The sequence below is a fragment of the Eriocheir sinensis genome, chromosome 13, assembly GCF_024679095.1.
Source record: "Eriocheir sinensis breed Jianghai 21 chromosome 13, ASM2467909v1, whole genome shotgun sequence".
Lineage (NCBI taxonomy): Eukaryota > Metazoa > Arthropoda > Malacostraca > Decapoda > Varunidae > Eriocheir > Eriocheir sinensis.
In genome coordinates this window covers 13626256-13644262 of record NC_066521.1, presented here as the reverse complement: position 1 = coordinate 13644262, position 18007 = coordinate 13626256, and the positions used below count along the sequence as shown (strand labels likewise).

The window sequence follows — 18007 nt, the reverse complement described above, 5'->3', positions numbered from 1 at the left end:
AGAGGGAGGAATGAATGAATGGAGAGAAGAAGGGAGGGAAGGAGGTGGGGAGGAAAGAGAGAGAGAGAGATGTATGTAGGTTTTGTAGAAAGTTGTATAAAGTTAGTAGAAAAATATGAAGGTTTGTAGTGTGTGTGTGTGTGTGTGTGTGTGTGTGTGTGTGTGTGTGTGTGTGTGTGTGTGTGTGTGTGTGTGTGTGTGTGTGTGTGTGTGTGTGTGTGTGTGTGTGTGTGTGTGTGTGTGTGTGTGTGTGTGTGTGTGTGTGTGTGTGTGTGTGTGTGTGTGTTTTAAAGGAAGGCAGAAAGAGAGAAAGGTAGGAAGGAAGAGATGAAGGAAAGATGACCGGAAGGCGGGGAGGAAGGCTAGCAAGAAGGACGGAAGGAAGGCAGAAAGGAAGCAGGGAAAGCAGGAAGGTAGAAAGGAAAGAAAAAAGGAAGAAAGGAAAAAAATGAATGAATGAATGAAGAAAGTAAGGAAGGAAGGAAGAAAGGAAGGAGGGAAGCAAGGTAGTGAAGACAGATAGAAGGATGGAAGAACAAAAATAAGAAAAACTACAAACTAAATCACCTTTATTCTTGAAGCCTCGCTGTTCACCTAATCAAAACACAACATCCCCCCTCCCACCCCCACCCCGCCCCCCCCCCAAAAAAAAAACTCATCACCATCATCACCACTACAATACTAATCCCCCTTCATCACCACCTTCTTCCCCTTCATCAGTTGCCTGCGGAAGACCCTTATGTGGCGTTCCTGAGGAGGCACGGGAGGATGCTTGGTCTGGAGGAAGAGGGGAAGGTGGAGGAGGAGAGGGCGGTGGAGGAGGTAGTGGAGGAGAATGTGGAAGAGACTCAAGCTGATCCCTTTACTGTAGGAGAGGAGGAGGAGGAGGTAAGTTTGGTGTTTGAAGTCCACAGTCTGTCCACTTGAGCAGAATGAGAGACTTGTAGTATTTCTAAGTTCATTCTCTATTACTATTACTCTCTCTATCTACCTATCTATATATGTTATGGTTGTTATGAATGTTTTTGTACGTAACTGCAATGCTAGTGGCTCTGTTCCCTGTAGAGATAAGGCTGAGAGAGAGAGAGAAAGAGAATGAGAGAACAACAACAGTGATAATACCTCCCCCGCTGCAACCAAATGTGCCTGATCTTATACTAACCATCTAGACACCATTCCCTTTCAGAGCATTGCCTCAAACACACAACAACCACACAAGGCGTCAACCAGCCAGCCAGTCAACCGGCCAGCTATTGATATAACCCAACCAGTAGCAATAACTAAGCCCCCCAAACCTTATAGTCATGCCCTACCTCAACCAGCAAGCAAAGATCGCCAGGCTAACCGTGTATTAACCCTTCGCCATTGACACCACACAGCTACCCACCGACGCTGCTGAAGAAATCAACAACGACGCCGAAGAACCGACCGAGTCACCACTTGAAGATGCCGAAGGGACTGAATCCACGGCAGCCCCATCGACGCAGAAGCCCCCACCTCGTCTTCGGCCCATGACCCGCCCGTCCGTGGCCGAGATAGCAAAGCGTCGGCAGGAGTCAAGGTTCAAATCCCAGCCAGCAGCAACATCAGTCACCAGGCCGCGAATTTCCCTCACGAGTCGATCCCGGCAAAGAAACAACCCGCCGATATCCCCAACCGTTGATTACCGACTCAGGGGCCGCAACAACCCGGGTTCCAATGAAAACGAAAGCGAGACTGACACTACTACTACCACCACAAGAGCTCCACCCTCGCCTGCATCCACAACCACAGACGCTCCCCAGGCATCCACATCCACCACAGAACCCACAGAGTCAAGGTTCAAACCCAAGAGACCCCTCAAGCTAAGCAGGTTCACGCGGGAGCCGACCACCAGCACCACCACGGCCACCACCCTTACAGACGCACCTATTCCCTCAACCACTCCTTCCACGCGATCCACAGCCAGTACAGAGGGACCAAACGCCTCCCCCGGCCCCGCCTCCACCACCCAGGCCCCGAAGAGACCTCCAGTTAAGGACACCAAGCTAAGGTGGAACAAATTCAGGTTCCACTCGACCATATCCTCAGCGTCTCGCCCTGACCCTGACAGTCCAACACGGCGACAACCTCTCGGTTTCACCCTCCCCTCCACCACCACCACGACCACCACCACTACGACCACCACTACGAAGCCTCAAGAAGCCCCCTCAGAGGTATTCCCACCACAGAAGAAGTTAGAGAGAAGTAGTCACAGAGGGAACGCAGCATCTCGCCCACACCCTAACCCCTGCACGCAATACTAACTCATCCAGTCCAGTTGCGGCATGGCTGTGACCGGATGCATTAAGGTGAAGGCACATCGGGTCACGGGAAGTCCTGATGTGCCTTGCTTGGGACTAGACTCGCCTGATGCTGATGTGCAACTCAGTACACTTAGTGCATTAATATGACTGCTTTCGCCTGCAGACATAAGGACAAAGAGAAGTGTATTGACCAGACAAATCCAGTTCAAACAAACACGAAAGTACAGACAAGAAATGAGATGCAATGTGCGACTCAATGCATCAATTCGAAATGACAGACAGAAGTGACCTACGTGCATGAACCAGACAACTTAAGCTCAGACGAAGACTAAAAACAAACAGACAGATGTGATGTAATATGCAACTCGGTATACTTAAGTGCAATGATTCGATTACTCTCATTCGGGCACACGACATACAGAAGTGACAAGTGCATGGACCAGACAACTTAACCTCAGACGAAGACAAAAAAACAAACGGACAGATGTGATGTAATATGCAACTCAGTATACTTAAGTGCAATGATTGGACTACTTTCCTCCGGGCACACGCCAAACAAAAGTGACAAGTGCATGGACCAGACAACTTAAGCTCACACGAAGATTAAAGAACAGACAGATGTGATGTAATATGCAACTCGGTATACTTAAGTGCAATGATTGGACTACTTTCCTCCGGGCACACGCCAAACAGAAGTGACAAGTGCATGAACCAGACAACTTTTGCTGAGACGAAGACCAAAGAGCACAGAAGAGGTGACCTACACTTGCTTGAATGGTGGGACAGATAGACGGGTGAAGAGTGTATCGGCCCGGCTACTCTCGCTCTTGACAGCACAGACAGGCAGGGTAACTGAAGTGTTCTGACTGGAAGAAGAGAAAAAGAACAGACATCAGAGGTGAATGAGATGTTGTCCCTGTATCCTAGTGAAGAAACGATGCCAGACGGAAGACATGACTCAGGTTGTCAGTAAATAATTCATAGATAGAAAGAGAAAAAGACCAACGAGATGATAAACATGGTCTCTTTACTCTTCTCCTCTCAGGGCGGGCACGAGAAGACAGACAGACTAATGGTTGATAAATAAAATCGTTGACTTATAAAACGCTTCGCCTTTACTAAAAAAAAACAATAAAACGATCCATAACGAAAAATATCACTTATATACGTCACAGATAACAACTGCAACGGACAAAAAGTCAATGAATAGATAAAAAAAATCTAGAGTGCACTTTTAGGAGACCAAACGAGACGAAAGATAAAAAAGCAAAATAGTGGCTAATAAACATGTAACAAAAAAACACACACAAAAAAAAAAAAAAAAAAAAAGACTACTGCGCCAAACGATACGGACTGACAGAACTCAACCACCACCACCACCACGTGGCAGCAGACTTGATTTCAGCCCAGCAAAAGGCGATTCAATGGGAGCTTTTGAGAACTAACATATCATATTACACAGTTTACCATGCAGCATTTTTTTCATTGCATTTTGGTCACTGTTTATGTTCCTGTGACACGTCTGTGTGTGTGTGTGTGTGTGTGTGTGTGTGTGTGTGTGTGTGTGTATCATCCCATGTATATCTGTGTAAACACAAACACACGTGCACGCATGTAAGTATGTGTGTTGCATGAGAACATAAACAAACACTCCTGCACCAACTTAATAAAACAAATAAAATAAGGAATATCTAGCACACACACACACACACACACACACACACACACACTCAAACACACACACACACACACTCAAACACACACACACACACACACACACACACACACACACACACACACACACACACACACACACAAGGCATTTCCATACGTAAGAGTACGTAAGAAAACGCTCACAATATATTTTCGTACACAAAGCATGTACACATTTCATTTTCACTAAATAAACTATGAACAGGCTTTCACGGATTGAAAAATAATAGACGCGCGCGCGCACGCACGCACGCACGCACACACACACACACACCTGAGCCTCCCCTAACAGTCTCGTACCCCCAGGTGACAGGTGAGGGCCACGTGGACAAGGCTTTCCTGCTGCAGGACGGCACCAAGGTCATCACGACCCGCCCCTCACCGCCCATCCGGACCCGCCCCGCCCGCCCCTTCGGCACAAACCGCCCATTCGAGCGCCCTTCGGCCTTCAACTGGGAGCGCCCGAAGGAGGAGCCCCGCGGAGGCACTCACATCTTCGGGCCGGTGCTCTCCGTCAGCCAGGGCGTGAGGAACGAGCGCCAGACCAAGGACAAGAACAACGCGGAGGAGGACCCGGCGGAGGACGTCACTGACACTCTTCCAGAAGACACTACGATCGTGCCCCTGGAGACCCTGGCGGCTGAGGAAGTCCCGGAAGAGGTGGTCACCGCTCAGAATCTCCCGGAGGAGACAGAGACTGTTGCCCTGGAGGAGGAGGAAGAGAAGGTGGCCACGACCGTGCTGTTCCCCGTGACTCCAGAAACTACTCTGAAGCCACAAGAATCTTCTCCAACGACTTCCAAGTCATCCACCACCTCAGCCACCACCACCACCACTACCACGACTGAAAACCCTCCACCAGAATCACCTGCCGAAGAGGAGCCTCTCACTTCCCCTTCAGAGGAGCTCCCAGCGACACCTCCTGTGGAAAGCGAGCTATCGGTGCCCCCTGAGGCAGACACGGTGGATATTGAGTATTTGGACGGTGGGCCTGAGCTGCCGATCTATGACATCACGGTGGGCACCTCGGTGATGACCGCAGGGCACGGGCGGCCACACTCCCCTGTGGGTGTTGGCCAAGTGATCCCTGTCGAGCTGCGGCCAGAGGACCTCATGCCCCACCCAGGTTCCGCCGCTGCCCACGACAAAGAAGACACATTTTCTGGCACGCTACGAGTCAACGGGACCGTGACGGACGTTGCTGTGGACGAGACAGAGCCAGCGACTGAGACCTTCCTGCCTGAGGACGCCGCCGTGCCGGACCACCATGCAGCCACGCCCCAGGAAGACACCGAGGACGTGAAGGACAGTGAAGGGGAGACGCCGGTGCCTGAGGACAATACCACCCTGCCTGAGGAGACCCTGGCGCCGGAGCACAGGGGCGAGGCTGGGGAGGAGGAAGCGGAGCATAAGACCACGAATGTCATCGAGCCTGAGATCACGACGACGATCACCACCACGCCACGCCCTTCAGGAGGAATCCTCGGAGCGCTCTTCAACATCCTAACAGGCACAGAGGCACCCAGGCGACCTGAACGTCCTGATAGACCACTCCCGTCCAGGTTTGATCGCCCCAGGCCAGACAGGTTTAGACCAGAGAGACCAGGACCGCCAGGATCAGGGAGACCAAGACCCGATAGAATAAAGCCCTTCAGACCACGCCCAGGACTCAGACCATTCAGACCAGGACCCGAGGGACCAGAAGGGGAGGTAGAGTTTGGACTGAACGAAGATGAAGTTGCAACGGATACCCCGACACAAGACGAATCCGTCCCTGGCACAGACCAACTAGGACAAGACCAAACCACGAACGAGGAGGGAGAGAGGCCGGGCGAGACAGGGCCTGAAGACCAACCGGGACCTGAGGAGGGAGGAGACCCAGAGCAGCCTGATGCATTAGACCGTCATAAACCTTTCCGCCCGAGGCCTGAACGACCACCCCAACGCCGTCCCTTCAGACCACGCCCAAGACCCTCCGGCGCGAGACCTGATTTCATCCCACCACGTTTCCGTTTCACTCCACCACCGCCAACACCCGAGAAGGACGTAGATGAGGAAGAAGTGGAAGAGGAACCAGTGGAGAAAGTGGAGACAACGGAGACGGAGAACGTAGAGAAACCCGTTGAAGAAGTGGAGGAAAAGACAAAGCCCGAGTCTCCAGCTCTTCCACCTCCTCCACCGCCGCCACCCCCATCAGCATCCCTGCCGTCCTTCCTTCCACCACCACCACCACCTCCACCACTCGGGCTACCCTCCACCACCACTACAATTATCCAACCACCCCCGCCACCGCCACCATCCACCCCACCACCAATACCAGAGGAGCCCGAGGAACCCATTATTCCTATCAGCCCCGTCACCAGACCACCCCTGTTCCTCCCTCCCCCACCCCCAAGAACGGAAGCCCCATCACTTGGCCCCATCATCCCTGCGTTCCTCCAGCCAGAAGATGAGAAGATAGACCCTGCCAGGCCTCCCATCGCCCTCTTTGACCTCCCGGACCCCATCCACACCCTAACCAGACGCCCAATCACCGCCTCGTCGCCGCCCTCAGTACTGCCCCAGCTCGCCCCCGGTCAAGGTCTGCCCTCTGATCCTGTGCTGGAGGGCGGCTTCCTGGGGATTCATGGGGAAGGGGAGAGAGAGAGGATCCAACCGAACTTCGACCTCACCGATGACTACGATAATGAAGGAGAGCCGACCTTGCCTCCGTCCCTCCCGAATCTGAAGTAAGTTTGGGAAAAATTTCTTGTTCTTCTCTACAAAGGTCCACTGAGACCAAAATTACGAAAGATCGCTTTAGAAAGATTCACCGTGACTAACATTCTGAAGTAAAACAACATTTGAGAGGTTATATTGACACCTGAGAGGACCGTATCATAACTAGAGGCATTAGAATCAACAGCAGTAAAAGCCATAGCGCCCTCCTCCATTTCGCTCCTTATTGGCAGAAGCAACAAGAGAAGTAATGCACATCCTCCTCCTCCTCCTCCTAACCCCCTTCACCTTCTTTCCTCGCAGGATCATCCCCTTCGTGGCAGCAGATGCCCTCACACGCCCACACCACACCTTCAGCAGTGAGGACCTACGCTCCACCTCCCGCCCTTCCATCCTGCCGTCCTTCATCCTGCCAGATCGTGGTAAGGCCTCATGACCCTACTTCCCTCTGCTCCTCTTCTGGCTTTAACACTCCTAACGACTCTTTTTTTATTTTTCTCCTCCTCCTCCTCCTCCTCCTAAGGTAAAAAAAAAAAGTTATAATGCGAGTTTTCAATTGTATTTTTGTTTGTGTAAAACTATCACAAACCTCCTTTTCCTTACAGACCAAGAGGGTGATAATGCGCCTACCCTCAAGTCAGATGATGCTAACGAGAAAACTGACGCCTCAACCACCACCACCACCACCACCACTACGACGCCCGCCCCCACCACCACCACCACTACAGAGTTCTCCATCACAACCCCAAGGCGAACCCTGCCCCGTCGCCCGCCTGTCCTACCCCCCCGCCGCCCTGGAAGCGAAGAAAAGACAACCAGACGCCCATTCCTACCCTTCCGCCGCCCTGGAGAAAGACCCAACCGACCACCCTTCGGAACACAACCACCTGAGGCCGAAGAGCCAGAAGAAGAGGACACCACTTCGAGGGTCAACCTGTTCGCGCTGAGAGACCGTGACCACCCATCCTCCCGCCCCTCCTTCATCCCGCCAAGACGCACCTCCTTTGAGACCACACTACAAGACACCTCGGAAGCCGCTACCTCATCCACGCCCTTCATCTCCCTTCCTCCACGACAAACACCGCCACCACCACCATCACCACCTTCTTCAAGACCACCCTCACGACCACCACCACCCTCAAGACCTCCACCCCCATCTTTCACCTCCTTCCTGCCGAGACCTAAGCCCACCACTACGCTACCCACGCAAACCCCACGGCCTCTAGTCTCTAACGACATCTCCAACTTGCTACTACAGGATGTCTTCGGGTTGTCGGGTGCCCAGGGCGTCTCCCCCGTCAGGTACACGTCCAGCCAAGGCACTCCCAAACCAATCGTCCCCATCAAGATCGTCCCCAAACTCCCGGAGATCCCTGACTCCGTGAAGGATCAACTGCCTCTAGCCACCGACCCTGTCTTGGCCTCAGGTGAGTAGAACAGATAGACAGGCAGACAGGTAAACAGAGGTGCATATACTTAGAGCTGCGTCATCGTGACCGCCCATCTTCCCGCCCTTTCTTTGCAGACAAACAGGTCAACACAGGTGCAAATATTTCGATTTTTATAAATTACACCTCTTCAAATTTTCTATGATAGTGAACCTTAGCTCCCTTCGCAAGTCATCATTTCCTGGTCCATTGGGGGAGAAACACAAACAACAAAGAAGGTCCACCGGTACGGCAAAATATGAAAAATCGATCTATTCGGAATCACGACATTGTACGGGATAATCACTTTTTTCGTCAACCGCTTGGGATACATGTATAGATTAAATCATGTAATAACGAGGTGCACAGATTGACGGAATAATACTAGGTAAAACAGAGTACAGGTGACAGAGGAAAGGATTAATGAAAAGGGAATCAACACTCACTATATCCACCGGTTTGCCGCGGTTGTTCTTGCTTGCGTCCGTTTTCTTTCTTTCATCTCTAAAAGCAGGAAAGTAAATAATTAGTAGAGTTATAATTAAAAAAGGATATTAAATAATAATATGTCATCAAGATGTCGGTAGGAATGGAAAGCAGTAAAAGATCGTAGCCATGCCAGGGACTGCATGGAAAAAGCTGCAGTTACCATACACAACATAATTTGCATTAATATAAAAATTATGAGAACCGAAAAAGACGAAATACTCAGAGCTGCTGATTATTACACTCGCAAGGCCTTTAAAACGAAAGAGTAGTCAGTGGGAATCGTTACCGAGCTGAACATAAGATAAGAGATTAAAATATTTCAAACTTATCAACGTCTAATGACGATGAAGTGGAAAAGTTTTTTGAGTATGTGGAAGTAGCCTTGGAAGAGCATAGAGCCTCCGAACAGGAAGCACTTCATCTGCCGAGTTTTATCATTACGACTCTCTTATAAGTGCCTTAATTATCCACATCTTCTTTATAAATTATAGTGACGAAAATAGGGAAGGGTCTGAAACATGCTTTGCCAATTAGTTTAAAAGTTATTCCCGAAAAAATTATTTACCACGGCGTCTGAAACCCATAGTAGTGCTTTTGTGTGTGTGTGTGTGTGTGTGTGTGTGTGTGTGTGTGTGTGTGTGTGTGTGTGTGTGTGTGTGTGCTCTAGGTACATTTCCGAAATTCTGACGGTACCTAGAGCACAAAAAAAGTATCAGCATCAATTTAAATTTCGCGCGGCTCTTTTAGTCACAACATGGCGTCTGATATGAAGTGGGCCACTCTCCTATTCTATAGCCCTGATAGCAATGAAAGAACATAAAACTCAGTTTCCGATAGTACCAGAAGACTTAAACGCCGAAGTAGAGAGAAAAAAGACTACTGAAATAGCGATTAACTAACATAACCACCTCCACTATCTGTCTCCTTCCAGGCCTGCTCAAGCTCTCTGGGTGCAACATCTACGGCCGCATGTACGTGGTCAAGGACAGGATTCCGGAGCTGTCTGGCAAGTGCAAGGAGTGCCGCTGTACCCCCGTCGGCGTCCAGTGTCTGCCTATTTGTTAAGACTTCGCCCACGCCGCCACGCCCGTCGCCACCACCACCACCACCTCCTGCTCTGCTTTCCTCCACCACCACTGTAACCACCCACTCGTGACTAGGCTATATTGGATTATTCGTCAACTCGCCCGTCAGGATTTTACTTCTAGGACTGCTTTCGTTTCTGAGCTACACTGTAGCTATACGATCATTATTTTACCATTCCTGTCGCTTTTTTTTAAGGGATTTACAGATTGAAACAAAGGGCATTAAGCTGTGCTTTAGAAATTCATGTATCCTATTATAATAAAAAAACAGTAATGATGCAATAACAACAATAATATAATCATCTATTATCTAAAATATCTAACGTTACTTAATAACTGCGCGTGTTTACTTAGATAACGGCAAATAATTTCATGAGAAATACACGTAGCCTAGGAAATAACTAAACTACTACAATATCTGTGTATACTTGGATGAAATACATAGCTTATGATAGACCTTTCTTTGTCCTGCTGTACGCACGGGAAAAAAAGAAAAAAAAAAAAAGCGACACCGGCTCATGGGATGACTTCATTAAAACCTAACCAGCGTCCCTCGAGTGTCCCCACCAAGGTTATCAGGTGTGTTTGTGTTCGTTTAATTAAAGTCATCATACACCTCAATGGATCTTTTTTCATTTATTTTTCGTGTGCACAATACCGGTGAGCAGCGAGAGGCATCTTCAGTAGTGTGAGCAAGGAGGTTGGTAACTATACGAAACATTTGTGTACATACGTAGAGGCTTACAGGTGGGGATGTTAGATGTTCACAGCTATTAATGACCGGAAGCATTGTATTTAGAGTTTCATAAGTGTGTGTGTGTGTGTGTGTGTGTGTGTGTGTGTGTGTGTGTGTGTGTGTGTGTGTGAGAGAGAGAGAGAGAGAGAGAGAGAGAGAGAGAGAGAGTAGGCTATTATAAAGGGACGTTTTTCTTCAGAGGCCTCGAGTGTCAGCGTGGTGGAGGGCGTGGCTGGGTGTCGCGTGAGGGAACCGCTATCTATACAAATATTAATACTTAAGTGTCACAGTCCATTACAAAACGAACTGTGAATTGTGTGTATTCGTATTAAATAAAGGTTTTTATTAAATAAAAATGTTTTCCTGAGCCCATTACACTAGAGGCCCTTGATATATATATATATATATATATATATATATATATATATATATATCTATATATATATATATATATATATATATATATATATATATATATATATAATCAATGGAATTATTTATCAGGCCTGAGAGGTCTATTTCAGACATCGGCTATTCTTTTTTTTTTTTTTTTTGGGGGGGGGGGTAAGGTATGATGCCTTTTCACATGGCGATAGTTGCTATCACCAGAAGACAACAAAGAAAACGCTAGACATATCTATCTCAGTATTGCTGTGGAAACCCTGCTGTCACTAATGACAGAACAGAGCAAACATAGCACCCCTGGGAGTCAGTGGATCTAGGGCTCCCAGACACGTGGAAAATGAATGAAACCACTTACTGCATCAATCACAGCCTGATGCATCCAAACCTTTTATACTGCTGCAGCACCACACAACTCAACTGTCCTGCCTGATGGTTGTTTACATCAGGCGCCACGTTGGGTCGGCCCGCCTGGCAGCCACCCCGCCCACGGCCAGGCCCAGCACCCCTGACCTGACCAGGACTGTGGAACCAATGCAGGGCACTGCCAGTCTGCAAGAATGATGTCAGCAGGCCCAAAGGTCATCAAAAACTCGTCAAATATTACAATCTTAGTGACCTGTTCCCCGTGGGAGCTGGTGAGTGTTGGCACACACCAGCATTGCATTACCTTAATTTCAATGACTCCTTAAGTGTCAAGCTGTGTTCAGCTCACTCCCGAGATACTTACTCATGGACTCCTCGTCTATGGATATCGAGTCACAGTCACAGTCACAGTAACTTATGCCACATGCGTGCGCGGCCACTAGACTGTCAGTGTCAGTGTCAGCCAATGAGACTCCTTGGTGTCAACACCTCGTCTCGGCTGCTCGGCTTCACGTGTTCATCTCCCTTTGCAACGGGACCCAACCAAGGAACATCAGCAGGTAACCGCTATCAGAACCTACCACAGGGTACAGAGAGGTGTGGCATGGATCGTGGACTTAATATATGTATCGTGCAGCGCTTTGATGAGGTAAGACTTTTAAAATCATGTAAGAGTATGAAGTAAATGGTTTATTGCCATCCGAGTTCAGAGACTCATCCAACTGCTTCCATACGACAATAATCAATATTATTTCAGATATTTATAAGACATTGATGAATCTACAAGGGAAGTAGGAAACCCCTTACCACCCGCTTGGCGTGGCATCCTTTCCTAGTAGCACAACCACTCTATTGTTGACAGCTTCACCTCAAAATGTATATACAGTAACTTTTGGCCCGCTCCTAGAGTTTCCTTTACATCTCAGAAAGTACTGCACCTAAGGCATGGTCCATCACAAGAGATGGAAAATAAAATAATAAAAAAAAACAATGTCTCATGAACACAATTTTGAAAGAATTAGTTAGAGGGGGAATATATGAGCCAGGCATCAGGCCATATTGCAGATAGAGGTTATGTAAAGGGAAAAAGCAGGGTAATGTATTAAAGTCTCAGTAATGTATGGGAGGATGACACAGTATCAAGGGGAAAACAGCTGTAGGTTACAAAAATGGCCAAAGCAGATGGAGACAGAATTCATCAAAGGAGGGAAAGTGTTAACTCTCTAAGGTGTAGTGATTCTGTATGAAAACTCAGCAGAATGCATGGAGTATGGAGGAATGATGGAGTTCAGGGGAAATAGGTGCTGAATATCGCCCTATTGCCAGAAGGAAGTGAGGTAAATGAAAAAGACATAGCGGTGTATGGAAAGATGTAGCAGTACCAAGTAGGTACTAGGGTGAGAGATATATGAACAGTTAAGTAAGAAATTAAGTACAAAGGATTTGAAGGAAGGTAATTAGGGATTGGTTTGGGTTATTGGGTAAGGACAGTTTCTTGTAGGCACATATCTTGAGTTTCATAATGAGAAATAAGGTAAAGATCATGTCAGTGGGAGAGAAATCCTCGCATACTCCACAAGGGGGTAAAAGACAGATGAAGGAAAGAGGCAAGGGGAGGGGTGGCAGGACCAGTAGTAGACTAGAGTGAAAGAAGTTAGCAGGGAGGTAAGCTAGGCATTGGGGTTAAGTGTTCAATCAAGACAATTAGCTTTTGTCAGGCTTCTCCTAGTCAGGCCAATGTTTGAAGCAGAATGCAGCAACTTCTGATTCAAAGTGGCAGGTAGGACAGTCTTGGCAAAAGACATCATGTCCCTCAGTGGAGCTGACTGAGCCAGGGGACTGATTTATCAAAGGGCTGTCCTCAAGGCCTCTGTAGTAGTGGGAATTCTTTTTTATCAGCTAAGGGGAGCCTTTCAGAAAGGAGGGTGACCCAATGGAAGAAATGGGTACACCATATCTGTGGCATCCTCAGGCAGGTGATAAACACATGGTTAGCTTCACATCTTATGTCTTAGGAAAAAGAAAAGGGGAGGATAGTCTGAGGCAGAGAAAAGATAGATGAAGTGAGGGGAAAAATCATATGAAGTGAAAGCTGAAGCAAAATTTGTTGGATCAGGGCAAGCAGTCCAAGGTAGAGGAAGTGGTCATATATATATATATATATATATATATATATATATATATATATATATATATATATATATATATATATATATATATATATATATATATATATATATATATATATATATATATATATATATATATATATATATATATATATATATATATATATATATATATATATATATATATATATATATATATATATATTACTGAAATTGAGGGCATTGAGAGTTTTGATAGCCACACTTTCCCCTGACATGAGTTCCCTCCCACTCTACATACACATTATAACACACATAAAAAATACTGCTAGCTAGGCTAGTAATGCTTATAAAACCTTGGATTAGTATATTTACATAATTCTGTATACAGTTTTGTGTATAAAGTCATTTAATCATAGGTGATACAAGCAGCTTTACTTATAAATAAAGCGAAGTCAGTGCACTGGTCTACAAAGTCCTGTTGCTTCATCGTGTGTGCAGGAAACACAGGCGAATATCCAACAATATTTACTTTGATATATACATTGCAATGGTTCAAGAGCTATCTTTATGAATTGTGCCTTTGGCTAACTTTGATACAATCTTTTAACAAATTATATAAAATAACATGTAATGAGGAGTATGAAGAAAAGATTTGGACTCTTGAAAACCTGTATTTTTAAAGTTAACAAACTCAACAAGTAATGTTCTTTCCTATTAACAATAGAAGCCATTTGTTTATATCCACGAAAAATCTAAAGTAGTACGCGCGTTGGAGTGCGTGGGTGGTGGCAGAGTTTCTGTAGCTGCTTCAGCGGCAGGGACGTGTCATCCCAGCACGCACCACAACACTAACCAAACTGTGGGTTGCTCTTCCCGTTTTCCTGAACAAGATGGGAGTTCCATGTTTGCCGCTCCACACTCCACAAACAACCCACGGACCCACACACACACACACACACATCAGATAATGGACAAAGAGAAGAAGTACAAGGCCTTTTTTTATCAAAGTTCACTGATCTTACACTTCCTCAGTCCAAGAATTAGTTGACAAACAAAATATTAAAGTAGTGTCGTGGCTGACATATCAAGAGACGAGCATCACAAAATGACTGAAGATTTACAGAAGGTTTTATCTTGGTTACCTCTACCAGTTTACAGTAACATTTATTGGATTTACAACATTTCAGTATTTAGAAAATCTTTCATTTCCTCTACAGAAATGAATGAAATAACTGTTTGCTATTGACTACAATTTGTTATGTGTAATGGTTTGGTGAACAGCCCAGAGAACTGACTTAAAACTAATGCATATTTGCCACATCTAAGAACAGGATGGGAGGGGGCGGACCACGCACACAGACACCAAGTCAACCAGGAACAGAGTTGTGATGGTGGAGGGGTAGTGGTGATAGAAGACCAGGGAATGAGGACAGGACAAGGCAGAGCAGGTGATGGGTTGTCGGGGGACATGGCATGCTGGCAGCTAGGCTGGCAACACATCCCGTGGGTTAGGGTGAGGGGCCCCTGCAGATCTTTACTACAAAACCGTAGTCAAAGCTCTTAGTATGCCCTAGGTCTGACAAGCTGGTGCTCCAGGGATGTGACAAATTGTAAGAGCTGACTCCTGGGGCAAACTGTATCTGCTGCAGGCCTCTGGAGTGCTCCTCACATGGGCACAACAATAAGGATTGGTTCCATTGGCTAGCCAACATTGTAACAGGTGATAAGGTTGGAAACAACCATGCACCAGTTTATTTGTAATATCATAATTACATAACATGACAATTACCTTTAGTGATTGAATTATTGACAAGCATCATTTCTATTATATATACTTCAAAACAACTATTGCTCCATAAAAATTACCCCCATGATGTTAGGATTATTAGTATTAAATGCAAAGATGTCTAATAAAATCAAGACATCAGTGGTGGTTGTGTGACGTGAAGTCGGGCTTGTAGCAAGGCTAGCTTTACCACACAACTTGTAGCAACGCAACGATCATACCACTTAAGCTAAGAGGTACCGTCAGTCATACAACCTAAGACTCACCTTTCATACACAGCAAATGGACAAAACAATACTGCCAAACATAAACAAAACAGAGATGTATAGACTCTAGCATCAGGAACAGCCAACATGGTTTTAGAAAACAAGAACCAAGAACATTCATGAATATACAATTTTCCACAACTTCCTTAGAGATTTAAAACATCCTTTGACTACAGGTATAATGTAATTTGTCCTTAGTAATGTTCAACAGATCTAACCTCTGGCAAAACCCTTTACCATATCTATAATTGTAGACTATGCAACAACCCTTACGATACTATACACAAGTCTATTAACAGTAGGACATAATGAAACAAGGCGGCACACTGTCAGTTAGTCCTTGGCATACACCAGTGAGTGTGTCTGTGCACCAGGTACGGCCATAAAGTAGGACACGGGTGGACGTGCCCTTCACAGGTGTGTACTCAGGGTGGGTATTTGCAGGTGAGCAAAAAATGCCCCCCGGAAGACAAAAATAGTGTGGGACCGTAAGCAGTCCACCACTCGAGTGAATCTGCAGAGACCCCACAGCTGTTGTTCCTCCCACATATGGGCTGTCTTTCAATGCCGTTCCGTTTGAGTCACCCTGATTGTGGCAGTCAGTCAATTTTAGCCACAGCGAGCCCAGCACCCAGTTACCACACCACACGGTGCCCACTAGCTGCTGTGGTGGTGGTCAAGGCTCGTATTGTTGCTGCTGCTGCTGCTGCTGATCACACTGCTGTTGCCAGTGCTGCTGGAGGTGCAGTTGGCCCTGAGAAAGTGGCATGAGGGCCTAAAACAGGAGTCTACACAGCTGTCTCCGTGTGACTGTGTGAGGACAAGCGTTCCACATCGATCTCGGGCACTTGGAGTTCTTCGGGGTCCGGACACAGGTCAGCATACTCCAGCGATGACCCCTGAGACAGCCTCTTGCTCAGGGACGACTGCTTCTTCAGCACCGCCGCCAGATTAGGGTTGGAAGGCCGAGCATCAAGCCCCTGTCGGAACGCATTAACTACTCGAATCTGTGGGGAGAGCCCATACAAACAATTTTAGTTGGGGAAGATGTTGAAGTATGTATGCCTTGGACACAACTAAACCACATAGTACAAAACACCAAACAAGGAGAAACACTAGCTACACTGGTCCAAGACATTTTAACACTCAATAGGAATGAGCAATGGGAATAAAACAAGTATAATTTTTTTACTTTCACTGAAACATGAGACATAATTGGCAAAGTGTTTTTTAAAGACGAGAGCTTAAAATTGACTGTGAGGGTTACTGTGAGAGCTGTTGACAAGTGAGAAGGGTAAGGAGTGTGCCTTGCTGCCAACCATGGAACGCAACAAAGTCAGCAGTGAGCAGCAGGAGCGAAGCTCACCCACTTTTCGCACACACAAGCAGAAAGTCATGCTCATTGCAAAGATCCCATGCCAAACTTGAACCGTGTACACTGCATCTTCATTATAGCTGGCTTAAAACAGCCTGTTAGGTGCCAATACAGAGAAGAGAGTTATGATGGTTAGTAAATAAGTAACAAGTTAGAAAACAGAGGTTAAAAACCATTCACAAAGTGGTTAACATGAAAATAAAAATAGGATGACAATAAAAAGATCGTGCACTTTACAAATACTTGAGAGTGTTGCTGGCTGCCATAGGATCTACACGAGTAACGGAGCTGAAAAGCTCTGATGCCGGTGGACACACACTTCACACATCAAGACAAAGAGTTGGCGGCCAGAGAACGTGGGCACTGCATGTTGGCTGGAGGCTGTCCATAGTGCGCGGCTCATGCGGTCATGCGCGCTCCCTGACTAAGACCCACTACCGCCTCAATGCTGTTTATCAGTCCTGTTTTCGGTCTCTTGATTTTTTTTTTTTTTTTTGGTAATTTGTGGTTCATCATTGAGAAGTTATGATCTGAGAGTTGTAAAGTCAGTTATGGAAAAGATAAGTCCACATTAGCCCAGCAATGATGGCGGGAGGTAGCCATTCCAGGGCCTGTGCCATCAGTGGTGCACCAGACTGTTAGCTCAAACAAAGAGTGGGTAGTGAGGGCAGCAGCTGCACCCTGCCCACACCCAAAGTCCGTCCAGTCACAACATGAGGGTGGGAGGGTTTGGGGAAGGATAGGAACACAACAACACGCTGCAGGGACGACTCCTGCAGTGGCGAATGACTTGCACACACAGATCATGCAACCTCCATGCCTGTCATTCACAGACATCTTACTTGAAAAACAGGTATGATACAAAATGACACAAATGCCAGTTATTACACATCATCACATGTATGCACCAGCTGGCACAAGTCAAGAAATAACAACCAAAAAACAAAACCAGTAAAAACCACGTATTACGACAGGTATTTTCTGTTCGTTATCACAAAATAACACTCAACATAGGCAAAACAGTCTATCTAGTAGTGCCATCTAGATCACTTAGGTCTCTGTCACAAGTCGCTCAGTGTCATGCAGGAAACAGTTTAAGGAAGTAATAAATATAAGGCTGGATTAAAGCAAAATCAACAAAACTGAAATCAACTCCACAAAATCAAACACAATTTAGGTCTCTTACACAATCTCTTACAATTTCTATTGATACTGAAGTATATATAATATGTAAAGAGAGAGAGACAT

General features: G+C 46.5%; 2 protein-coding genes across 2 annotated transcripts in view; one reads left to right on the top strand and one right to left on the bottom strand.

Annotated features, from left to right (window-relative positions):
• LOC126998026 (proteoglycan 4-like) overlaps positions 1-10809 on the top strand; it is a 13810-nt gene extending 3001 nt beyond the window's left edge. Inside the window, exons 3-7 of the mRNA XM_050859308.1 lie at positions 721-2195; positions 4305-6727; positions 7020-7138; positions 7322-8143; positions 9564-10809. Of these exons, the coding sequence (XP_050715265.1) occupies positions 1512-2195; positions 4305-6727; positions 7020-7138; positions 7322-8143; positions 9564-9697 (4182 nt within the window). The 5' untranslated portion in view covers positions 721-1511 and the 3' untranslated portion in view covers positions 9698-10809. The remainder of the gene's footprint in view (positions 1-720; positions 2196-4304; positions 6728-7019; positions 7139-7321; positions 8144-9563) is intronic.
• Positions 10810-16096: 5287 nt separating this feature from the next.
• Positions 16097-18007, bottom strand: part of LOC126998025 (plasma membrane calcium-transporting ATPase 2-like) — a 96617-nt gene continuing 94706 nt past the window's right edge. Inside the window, 1 exon segment of the mRNA XM_050859307.1 lies at positions 16097-16391. Within this exon segment, the coding sequence (XP_050715264.1) occupies positions 16173-16391 (219 nt within the window). The 3' untranslated portion in view covers positions 16097-16172.